General features: G+C 36.9%; 1 protein-coding gene across 9 annotated transcripts in view; it reads left to right on the top strand.

Moving 5' to 3' along the window:
• SORCS2 (sortilin related VPS10 domain containing receptor 2) overlaps positions 1-12,139 on the top strand; it is a 545,361-nt gene that overhangs the window by 526,965 nt on the left and 6,257 nt on the right. For all 9 annotated transcript variants that reach the window (XM_061369718.1, XM_061369703.1, XM_061369709.1 and 6 more), the window contains 2 exons: positions 2,449-2,548; positions 3,409-3,511. In XM_061369718.1, coding sequence (XP_061225702.1) covers positions 2,449-2,548; positions 3,409-3,511 — 203 coding nt within the window. The remainder of the gene's footprint in view (positions 1-2,448; positions 2,549-3,408; positions 3,512-12,139) is intronic.

The following is a 12,139-nucleotide window of genomic DNA, read 5'->3' as shown; positions in this document are numbered from 1 at the left end:
ATCATGTTTAACTGGAAAGATGTGCTTTGTCATGCTGATAGTGCCAGTTCTCAAAGTCAGTGTTATGACAATATTGTGATGACTCACCAATGCAGAACCTTTTCTGCATATTTGGAGGTGTCCATGAAATCCTTAACATAGACATATTTCCAAAATGTCTTCCCTAAAAGAAGACCTATTTGTTCTTGGCCAAAACTCTTTTAGATTTGGGATATTATGTGATTTCAGAAGACCTTGGTCAGGCAGCAAGCACGTATTTGGTGGATTCTATTGCTATTTTACAGATGTGGTACCAGTGATTAAATTAGTGGTCTAGAACAGGAATCATAACTGATAAAAGTAGCCAGCAATAACAAAGATCATAAGTTGGAAGTGCAGTAGTAGGAGCCCTTTGGGTAATTCTGACAAAAGCCCTTTTTCTTTCAAATTTATGCATGTAGAAATAAAAGCTGATTGTGATTTAACCTGGTTTTAAGAACACAGCAATTTCATTCTAATCATTGACTCCGGAGGAAGACTCAGTTGCTTAATTTATGCAAATCTATTACATGTCTAATGTCAGGTGGGATGGGTCTAGTTAAAAGAGTCAATTAACATGCATTTAAACTGTAGTCTGGAAAGCAGTGGCTCTGAGGAAGATTTGGGGCTCTTTCTAGATACACTACTACATAAAAATTCCCAGGGAGTTGCTTTGGTAAAAAGGAAGCCCCACATGCATAAGAAAGTATGTAACAGTTTGAAACTGTCATTATTTTTACGTTGTTACACCACAACGCAGGAGTCACTTTGTTCACATATTCAAATATTATAATTGAAAAGGATGTAGAAAAAGAAGATAGAAAATTCAAATGCTGGTATAAGACCCTTAGCTTAGAGAGTCTAGAGAAGACCTCTACAGAGTAGATTGTTTTTCATAAATATTGGAGAGGTGGCATCGTTGTGTTCAATAAATGCCTCAAGTACTGAAACAACCATCAATCTAACAGTGAAACAAATAAGGCTGGTGGTTCACATGAGATTCAAATTTTCAACCTGTAAGTGTAGTTTGAATATGCTTGGGTAGGGAGAGAAATAATGGACAAGTGTTAGTCACTTAAGCAAAAAAAAAGAGCAAATATTTGGTTCCTCAAACACATGCCAAGAAAATATGAGGTATCCAAAGTTATGGACCTTGGTAATTTCATTTACTGTCTCAAAGTCAGATTACCCTAACATAGTTGGCCCTCTTGCACGGTATAGCACGAACATGTGAACCTGGAGTGATATCAAGTAACTATTTCAGTGGTACCAGCATCACTTTAAAAGATGCTAATCAATATATTATTATCACTGTATTATTATATGCTTATTGTATCTATTCTCTTTTCAGACTTTGGGCAAAAAAAGATAAATACTTAGGAGCTATCCAGAGTAATTTTCTTGTAAAATAACTGAGGTCATGATCCCATCACCCTTATGTTGAGTCATTCTCCCACAAAAAATGTAATAAAGTCAGTGGAATGGCTTCAAAAGTTAACTATTCCTGAATATGAGTGAGGACTTTTGTGTAGTCTATGACCATAACAAGAGAGACTACAGGGATTTCTATCTATTATATGCAAAGGCTTGTCAAAGATGAGCACCATAATAGATAATATCATAAAAGAAGTTACTCATGAATGTTTCATGGATATAAAGCATATTTCTAATTTGGCATCCTGTGTGAAGTCATGTCCTCAGTTATAAGGTATAGAGTGTAAAACTAGCTTTGATCTTTTAGAAAATTACCCATGTTGAAGACACAAGCAAGTAGAAGGGAATATTCAGCCAATTTGTCATCTGGGGTTAGGATATGATAGTATATTTAATGGTTCTGCTCCATAAAAATGTGAGAGACCATATTTTATTATCTATCCACTGGAGAAAAATAGCAAGAATCCTGATTTTTTCCACATGGATGGATGTATATATTTCTACAGAGTATTGTTTGAAACTAGGTATAAATGTGCGCCATATCATTGTAGGTAAGAAAGTGAGGAAAATTATGACATGTAGTTCATTATCCAATACCAGTTACTTTTCACAGCAAGAAATCTAGGTGACATTGCAGGTTTTCTTCTGGTAGGTTAGAAGAATGGAGAGGTTTTAATATGAATTATGCATTGTGTGAGTTATGACCAGGTAAACCAAGCAGGCAAATGATGTGGTGTCTGTCACATACTGGGTAAATGTAAAGGATTTGGTGTAAGCAGACAGATAGATTTAGCTATAAATCAGCTTTTACGGATTGTAGACTTTGGCATGATTTTTAAACACTGAATTTCTGTAAGATTTCAGCTCATTGTTGACAAATGCTTTTTTGAATTTCTTGCCATTTAATGAACTAGGGGTTTTCCTTTTTAGAACATTGAGTGACTCAGAGTGGAACATAGTGCAAGATGTCTGACATTCTCTCTGTTGTATTTTCAGAGAATAGCAGCTATAAAGCAGGCCTTGAATGCACACAACATCAGTTTCTTTCTGAGAGGAGGATACTGGGTCTTAGTGACATTAGCTGACTCCAGTTCAGGTAAATATATACACAAAGCTCACAACAGAACAACCTTTGGATGCTTATTTGAGTTTTAATAAGTTAAGTAGAAAATCTTCATATCAATATATATGTCTACATACATAAATACTTACTCTGTATTTGTTATGTATAGATGCACACATAAATATGTGTATATACATGTAAATATGTCTATATATATAATATATAGAGTTCCATCCTTTTTGTTTGTGTATCATCTCCCATAATTTTCTTTATTATTTCAGCATGCTGTGGGAGAACAGCTTAGCTTACCACAACCAATTTATGTAAATATGGGTATGATATTTTATCTCTCAGCTCCCTCTAGAAAACAAAGCTCTTTTATCTCGTCACTAATGTGGAATCGTGCTACAATCTTGCTGTAGTACCTCATCTGGTTTAAAGGACTAACATTCGTTAGCCAGCATAAAAGGCTGGGATTGAAAGAAGCCCATGTTTGTTTCAGCCTTTACCAATGTGGGACCTTGATGAATTAATTGTTCAGAGCCTTAGTTTTTTCTTCTGTGACATTAATACAGCCCTGCTTTTGTAACACATATACTTTGGGGTATGTGATCATTTCCTATGATAACTTTAGATTCTGAGAAAAAGACCCGCTGTGTATGCAAATAATTAAATCTTCAAAGTTGTTTGTTGTGTTTTGTTTTGGCTTTGGTTTTGCTTGTATTTGTTTTTAATTGGTCCTCTGTCCTTCAGTCACAAGTCACCAATTAATTTTGTGTTGTTGCCTTCTTGAAGAGGGTACAGATGTAGTAAAACGGAATAGAAAAGAAAGCCCAAGAATGTGAGTGATCTGAGAGAAGACGTGCTAAGTTGTTGGGTTTTTTGTATTTCAGACTCTCAGAGGATTGGAGGAGGCAGTGGCTACTGGGCTATTGTGATTCTCTTTGTTATCTGTCTAGTTGCAGTTGGGGCTTTCATCCTCTACAAGTTCAAAAGGCAAGTAAACCTTAGTCAACGACGTACACACTTTAAGAATTAGTTTTATCCACAGATCAGCAAAACAGAGTTTGTTTGTTATTTAAAAGGTTCCTTGAAGAACTGCAAAAGTCCACTGCTTTGAAAATCATGTTTTTTTCCTAACTTTTCAGGCATCAAGGTCCCATACTGATGCTTGGTTTCACTTGCTGTGGTCCAAGATAAATAGCAGCAACATGGGAACTATGTAGAGTTTGTTCAGCTTGTCTAAATAATATCATCAAGAAACAGAGCTGAGCTAAAATATTATTCGTGATTAATTCCTACCTCATTACTCCTAGCAGTTATGAATAAGCTAAAGCTTTCGGGACAAGGAATGCGTCTGCAATGCTGATTTGCTTAAAAAGGTAGTTTTATCAAAATGTGTAGTTCTCTGGAGTTTCTTTTTGCACTCATTACATTTTAATTGCTGGGACAATGCCATATAGAATGACTGACAGAAATAGATTAGCATTAATTTCACACTAAAGTTTGTTGAGGGGAGAAATAATTCTGAAGGTGGACTTTATGTAAGACATATTCTCAAATTTGGCAAGGGATGCCATGCCAGCCTTTGACAATCCCATAAATCTCTAGTCTGCAACTGATTTTAATCAGAGCTACAAGGGTGCTAGGCAATTTAAAGGATTTTGTTCTTGCTCATGAGTCTGCGTTATCATTGGCTATGCTCTTGGCATTTTTGTATCTCTGGGGCACTTAGAAGTTCTTGAGTTTAAGCATACTGGAAGCAAGTCTTCATCAAATCCTGATGTCCTTAGTCAGTGAGGATTCCTTTGATTTGTCTCATTTTTTAGAGATTGATTTTTATGTGAAATAAATGTAAGTTGTAGAAATGAGTGCAGCACTGAGTTAGTGATAGCAGTAAGTGTAGGTAGCATTTAAACAAGAGTTTGTTTAGATATAGAGTTACTAAGTCCATATAAAGCCTCCCGTTTTTCTAAGGATCTCTTCATTTTCCACTGCAGCAGCTAAGTTTCTTATTGCTCATACGTGCTGATTTCTTTAAAGGACAAAGTGCAGACTGTCAGGCTGTCTACAACTAAATAAAATTCCATTTTACTATTCTAGGTGCCTGCAGCAAGGAAAAGCATAAAAATGGTTGATGTGGTGTAATTATATTATTTCGGTAGCAATAGATGGAGGATTTGCTGTTTGTAGTGTGCGATCATAAAACTTGCTTGTGATATCTTTCAAAAGCTGTATGATTTATATCTTTTATTAGCTCTTAAATGAGAGCAATTAAATTACAGACACAATTACTGCATGGCAAAAGAAGTATGAAATATTTAAGAAAGGAGGAAAAAAATTATGTTCCTTGAGTTCTTTCTAAAATGCTCAATGAACCATTGCTTTATAAATAGAGCTTTTACTAAGGAAGAAACTATAGTACAATTTGCAAATTGCGAGCTTTAATGTCTCTCACAGTTCTATATGTAATTTGTGAAAATCATTTGCATTTAAATTTTGTGGGGGTTCAATTTAGTTGTGAGTGAGAAGAATCGTGAGAGTTATTCAAATGTTTATCAGTAGCCTGAAAACTGCGGTTGGCATTGATGAATGACCATGCAGGAGTACTCAATTTTAGTCCATTTCATATCTGCTTCTGAGATATTTGACAGAATTATTTTCAAATATTCCTGCTCATCTTTTCCAAGATGGCAATTTTTGTTGTTGTTGCATCCTTTATTTGCAATTTGATCCTCAAAGAATATTGAGCGCCTGATTGGTGCTGCGTTTGAAAAATCAATTTCCCCCGTGTGCTCCCTGTGAACTCCTCTCCCACCCAAGTCTTTAATCCCTTCAAAAAAGTCTTTTCCGTGTTTATAAAGATGGATGTTTCATTGCTGGATCCCCATGGAGTGCTTACTTGTGAGTAGAGTTACTTTAAAGTCAGTACAGTGAGTATGTAAGTTTACAAACTCGTCCATAGGGACCGAGGCTATGAAATTGAGTGTCCTTTATAGATACAAAGGTTGCAAGTTGTAATGCACAAAGACAGCTTGCCAGTATTATATGCCTGTATATTAAAAATTAATTTGCTGAAAGAATGCCATCAGCAACAAAAATTGGTCCATTTTAGAATATAATTTCAGCAGAACAACATTTACTGGGCACTGTGGTAACTCAGACAACACACACAAATATAAAAATGAGTTATTTCCACTTAGAGGCATGTATAAGGTGTTGAAATGTTAATGATGTCCATAATTTTTATGTAAGATTCACAAAATTAAGTAGGAGATGGAAGACATTTGCTTGTGCTTTCCTTTTACTTATGTAAAGTCAGATACTCCCTTCAGAAAAGCGTTAAAGCTTTTTTTCCTTCAAGTCAGAGAAATCTTTATTATTTTTAGTTTTATCACTACATTGATTGGGTCTGCAGAACTTGTAGATGGCACTGGGGCACAGGAAAAGCAGGTAGTTTGCAAAAGATTATATGGACATGCCTTGGACTATTCTCTCTCTATTTCTCCCTCTCTTCTGGCCTAGAAGACCAATGTTAAGATTGATACCTGAAAAGATGCAAGATAGAAAGTCTGGGTTGCAATTAAGATGGTGACTGCATTGGCAGGGTGGTTACAGCTTAATATGTGAGAGCATTTAATCTTTTTGCAGTGAGTCAAGGCATAGGTCAGGTGAAAAGTAAAGAGAAAATAATAAGCTTCTGTATAGACCATAGTACAGCTTCAGTAGAAAAAGGAGAAACCTGCTCAAACTGCCTAATGATTCTGGAGTGCCAGGGATTGGTTCCTGTCCCCAAGCAAGAGGCTTAATTTACACTGATTTATCACTCAGAATTTTGAGATGAAAGACAGTGTTGACAAGATATCAGGGACTAATCTAATAATTCTTTTTTATGAATCTTTCAGGGTAGTCAGGACCTCTCTGATGAAACTTGCTGCTCCTGTTTAATTTCTCATTTTCTGAAAGCTGCAGTACCCAGCACTAAAAAATGGTGTCCCTCACAAGAAGTAAATCTCCCAAAATTAGTTTTTAAGAAAGCAGTGATCTAAAAATAACAACCATGCATAAAATTATATGTCAGATGCCTCGTATGCAGAAAACAAAGACAGTATTTTATCTAATTAAGTAGGGAGGGTAGTGGGAAAACAAAGGCAGATTCATATAGAGGTGGTGGGATTTGGGCTGATTAGTTACATGCATAGTAAAAGCCAACACTGTCTCATCACTCCTGAAGGAATTCCCATTTTAAAGAAAAGATTAAAATTGTGTCATTTCTTACTAATCAGAACTAAAATTGTAGGGTCTGCTGGATAAGCAGAGCTGTCATGGCTGTCTAATAACTATTAGGTGACTGTAAATTACATTGGTTCTCATATGCCCTAATCCCAAATAATTAAACACTGGCTAGGTATACTGCTGTCCTGTGTTCTTATATGCAATAAAATAGTGAACATTTATCATTTCATCTCCTTGCCCCTACTTTATCTAATGGTGTGTTTGTGCGTCCAGCCACTTATCACTAGGAACATACGCTTGAAAAACTGGTGCTGGGGTCTTGGGAGCTCATGGAGCAATTCTTGGCAATCCCGAGAGTCACTCTCTTGGTTGCTTCAGACAAAAGCAAAATTAGAAAGCCAGAAAGTCTTGAGACACATAGGGTTTCGATCCTCTGTGATCAGAGTAGATAAACAGTTCAGATTAGGGCTATGTTTATGTAGTAAATGAAAAGTAAATGTTAAATGGTAAGTGCTGATGGTTTTAAAGACTAATTCTGGTTGTATCCCACAAATGAACAAAGATAGTTTAGCTACATTTGGGAGGATGGGGGGGGGGGGGGGGGGCGGAATTTTCAGCATGGGAGCAAGGAGAGGCAATATCCCAACTGCTAAAGCTGACTGTGGCTATGGCACAGGATGCAGTGCAGACAATGAACATGGACGGCTGGCAAGCCAAGAATAATGTGCCTTTTCTTTGCTCTTATTTTTTGAGGGTGGAAATCACCAATCTGATGCCTCAAGCAAACAGTATGTTACAGTACTCACTAATATGCTTCAGTTGTTTAAGCATCCAGGTAAAATGGACTAGAGCTGTTTCTTTTGACCAGAACAATATGAAGCAGCTGGAAAATATATTTGAGAAGTCAGGTCTATTTTTTAATGCAGATCTGGGACTTTCATATATTTTTTCTATACCATACCATCTTTACTAAATTAGGTTCAGGAAAAACACACTTCTTCTATTCCCTTTGAAAAAATGTTTATATTTTTTGTGGGTTTCAAGTTGCCATCCAGGAAAGATTTCTTCATCCTTTCACAGCAAGCTTCTATGGTGTGCGGTGCTGGCCAACAGTATAGAGAAGGCAAATAGCACTGTCTGTACTCGGCAAAGTGGAGGGAAGGAAAAATGCATTTTAGCCACATCAAAGCTGCCATGTAATCATCATGGAACTGAAATCCTTTTCTTATTTTTTACATCTATATAACAACAGGATATTAGGGTAGCCAGAGCAGAACAAATAGCTGGCTTTTCTGCTTAGGTATTTTACCTGGTTAATAGGAGCAAATTTGGTTCTCTAAAAGATTATGAAAATCTTCAACTTTTAATCTGTATGCAGACTACTGCCAGGGTACTTCAAGCTGCATGCTTTGTTTTCAGAAATCGATGTGAATCTACTTCAGCCAAATTTATACCATTCTGTGTGTATTCTTTTCCCCCCCACTACTGTCAACTGCCACTTTTGGTAAATGAACCCCTTCCCTGGTCATTTCCACAATCTGGAGCAGAACTGTGTTATCTTTCTGCCTCATTGACTTACTGTTTCATTTTCAGTCTCTGAAAAGCTATCTTTTTGCGCACCTTGCTTATGCTACTTTTATATTCCACGAGAGCAAGTTTAGTCCCAGTCCATGTCATTTACTTATAAAAAAAACAGACACTAATTTAATGATCCATAATATTTCATAAAAACTTCCTCAAAAATCAAAGTAATAGCATCTAGAAAAGATTTATGAAATGAAAGAGGCAAGTAAAACAGAAGTGCCTTAAAGCACAAAGTAAGTCATCTGAACATTAATCCAAGCATAACAAAGACAACACCACAATAAAGTGTTCTATTTAATAGATTATTATTGTTAGTTTTATTTAAATTCCAAGAGAATGCCACATCATTCCGTGTCCTTTGCCATGTGAATATGTTCCTATTTTTTTTTTATACTAAGCAGAATCTTAATCAAGCCTCTGGAAAATGAAAGAAGTTTCATAAAGGCCAATGAATATTGGCTCCACAAGGAAGGAACTGAAAGCCAAATAAACTAGAGAATTTAAACGAGTGGGAATCAATACCTCATCCCCCTCCTGCTGTTCCTTACTGCTGAACATTTTTAAGTGCAAATAGTTTCAGGTATGAACTGATTAGAATTTGTGAATATCAGGAAGAAAAGAAAAAGAATTTTCTGGATTATCTTCTAAAAGGTGTAAGACCTGAAGAGCTTGGTGAAAGCCATGTGCTGTGATGTTCAATAGTAGTTCTGTGCAGAATTAGGTCTCCAGTACATATTTTTATGGTTCTCAGAGCAGGCATGAATATTTCTTCTTCTTCATGATTGAAATAAAATGCTACAGAGAAAACAAAAGGATCTAAAAATGTAAGCCACAGAGTACTGCTCAGCAGAGGTAATTGCCTCCAGTGATGGATATGTGAAGCACATGCATTTTGCAGCTGAAGAGTAAACCCCCAAAAGAATCTATTGCATAATCTTTTTCTCTGTACTTATAAATGTGCTTTCAATTTTCATATTGGTGATATAACTCTTTTGGGTCAGATTTCATGTCTTGTCATGTTTTCACAGTAGTCTTTTATGTAGGCCGAAGCTTTTCAGCTCTGCCTACTTCAAACAGTTACATTGCTTCCTTAAGAAGAGAATGCACGTCAGGGTACACAAGAGTTTCTCTTTGTGTAATTAGAGGTAGCAGCTTCTTTCCTACATATTAAAGCAGTGAAAGGCAACTGAAAAATTTCCAGAGTCAGGCCCATCTTTAGCAAGGATTCGGTATCCACATCCTGATTTATTTCACAGTGCTGTTGTCCCTTATAAGCAGAACATCTGGCACATGTGTTTAAAACACCTCTTGAAAAGGCTTGGACTATCATTTTCTTCAATCTGGTTGAGTCTCTTGCATGTAAAACTGAACCATATGAAACACGTAGAGATCTCTATAGTGTATAAAAGGTCAAATGCCTACAGTATAAGCACAAGACCTTTACAAGACCTGTGATTCTCTCCTTTCCGTTCATGCTCTGTGTTACAATCTAACATGCTTTCCTCTGTATCCATGAGGAACAAAGAAAAGTGTGGGAGAGTCACTGATTATCTCAACTTTATTGCCTTCCTTGGAGGATCTATACTTAGCAGGATTGGGCTCACAAAGTTTAGGTGAGTGAGAAATAAGGACTCATGCCTCTTCTCCTTTTACCCGTAACTCATACAGAAGTGCTCTTAACAACAATATGTTTAATGGTTATTCGTGAACTTGTGAGGTTTCTTCCTTTAGGAACCCCTTAATGCATTTAATAGTACGTGTTGTGACTGTGAGGTCTCTAACTAGTAGATCTTACCAGACACATGAGTTGAAGCCTCAGGATTTACACTAAAGGACACACCTTGTTGAGCTGGTTTCAGACAGGCTCTTCAGGCTGGGCAGACAGCTCTGTTCCCTTTGCTTAACTGCAGAGGTCTGATGTGCCATATGGGTTCAAGATGGATAACATACTTATTGTGTCAAAAATATTTTGATGATGCCACTGATGGTTCTACAGTCTGTCAGAAGTTTTGAGAAGGTTCCCTAATTATTGCAGAAACATATGTGATAATTCTGCAGATGTGTTGCAAAAACGTTCTTCTGGGGTTTATTTCCCTTAGGCATTCAGCAGTGGACTGAAAGTGAGCAATTTGACAGGTTTGATGTAGGTCTGATTGAGAGGGATATTGTTTTCCACATGACTGGTTTCATTAACAAAGACATTAAAACAGTCTGGAGTTACTGGCCCTAGAGAAAAAAAATCAAAATTAATTACCTAATGTATTTGTTTTGGTAACAAGGAAAGTCCTTCCCCTTTTCATCGTGGCTTTTTTCATCCAGTTAATAGGGGAAGAGTTGGCTTTATGTATATATTTGTGTTCGAGGAATCTCTTGAAGTGGTCATAATAGTGCAGCATTGTGGTGTTAGACCTTGTCTGCATTCTTCTCCTTTGTATTTGGTTAGTACTTTATTTACTCTCAGCTCACAGAGATGCAGAAATATATATAATTTTTTGTGTGTTTGTATACACATACCTATATAGATCTCTGTGTGTGTACACATATAGGTATGCAGTATGCAATTAATCCTTTGAATAGTTCAGAATAAAGGCCGGAGATCTATTTCAGTTGTCTTTCATTTCTTAGCAATTTTGATTTATTCTAAGTATTCTGATGCAATGGAAGTTGCTGTTCAAACTAGTATGCTGCAGTAACTTTTATCTCAAACTAAAATGATGCCACCTGGTAAAGAATCTTTCTTCTGAAATGACATTTAAAGACAGGTCATCTTCAAAAGCCTTGAGAAAACAGAGCACCCTGTGTATTTATCCAGCTTTCAACCTGCTGCCAGAATATGGAGCAGGAGATGGTTGTTTTTAGAAGCATGTCTACAGATTAGCGTCACTTTTTCTATTTTCTCACTCTCTAAAGGAGCTCAGCAGAAACCACAGCTTAACCTCAGCAATTCAACCATGTTTTCTGTTCTCATTGTCTGCCCCTTGCAATAATCTGTGTTTAAGCACAGACTTTGACAGCCATGATCTGCTGTCATGCTGATCGAGCTGTCAAGCTGCTTCTTGCAGTGTACAGTGTGCAACTCCCTAATCAGAAGTGTCTGCTTGGTGCCTAGGAGAGGATCTCCTTATGTGCTCAGGCAGACCGCACGTGAATGCAGCTACAGCAAAGGGTATGGCTCTCAAAAAATGTTTAAACCATAAATTCTGTTGCACAGTTAGAAGTCCCTGATTATTCTGTTTGATTTTACAAAGTCTAATTTATTAAGTTAATCTAGTTAAGAAGTCTTTATCAATACTAAGACTAAAGGCTCCCAATCTCAGACATAGTGCTAATTGTTCATTAGAGCTGATAGAGCCATTTAATCACATGCTTTTTGGTTTTCTAGATTCAAATCAGTATGAACGAATTAATTAAATGCTGTCTGCTATAGAGAGTTTTTGTCTAATTTATCAGTTTCCAGTAGTCCTGGGCCAAACTTTACACTCTGTATCCTTCAGTGCTGCCTGCTTTACTTCTCTACCCTCTCCCATCTTCTTATGTGCCCTGACCAATGCCGTTTTGCCTCCTTACCTCTTGGTCCTGGCCTCCTGGTTCTTCACTCTCTGCTCCCTTTTGATTCCCTGCCTCCTGGATTTCTCCTGCTTCCTCTCCTCAGTCCTAATGGAGCATGAGAATGCTATTCGATGTGTTCACACTTCAGCATCAGCCCACCTCACCAGGGAGATGTGGTGATAATTGTGACCTCGCTTGATGTTTGCAAAGACACCTGAAAACAGGAATGAATACCTGTTTTTTATTTTTTTTGCT

Source organism: Neopsephotus bourkii, unplaced genomic scaffold (assembly GCF_033783945.1).
Source record: "Neopsephotus bourkii isolate Nb327-2 ecotype Australia unplaced genomic scaffold, CSIRO-AGI_Nbou_v1 NB_144, whole genome shotgun sequence".
Classification (NCBI taxonomy): Eukaryota; Metazoa; Chordata; class Aves; order Psittaciformes; family Psittacidae; genus Neopsephotus; species Neopsephotus bourkii.
The sequence above is the reverse complement of the archived record's forward strand: the minus strand, read 5'-3'. Positions and strand labels throughout refer to the sequence as shown.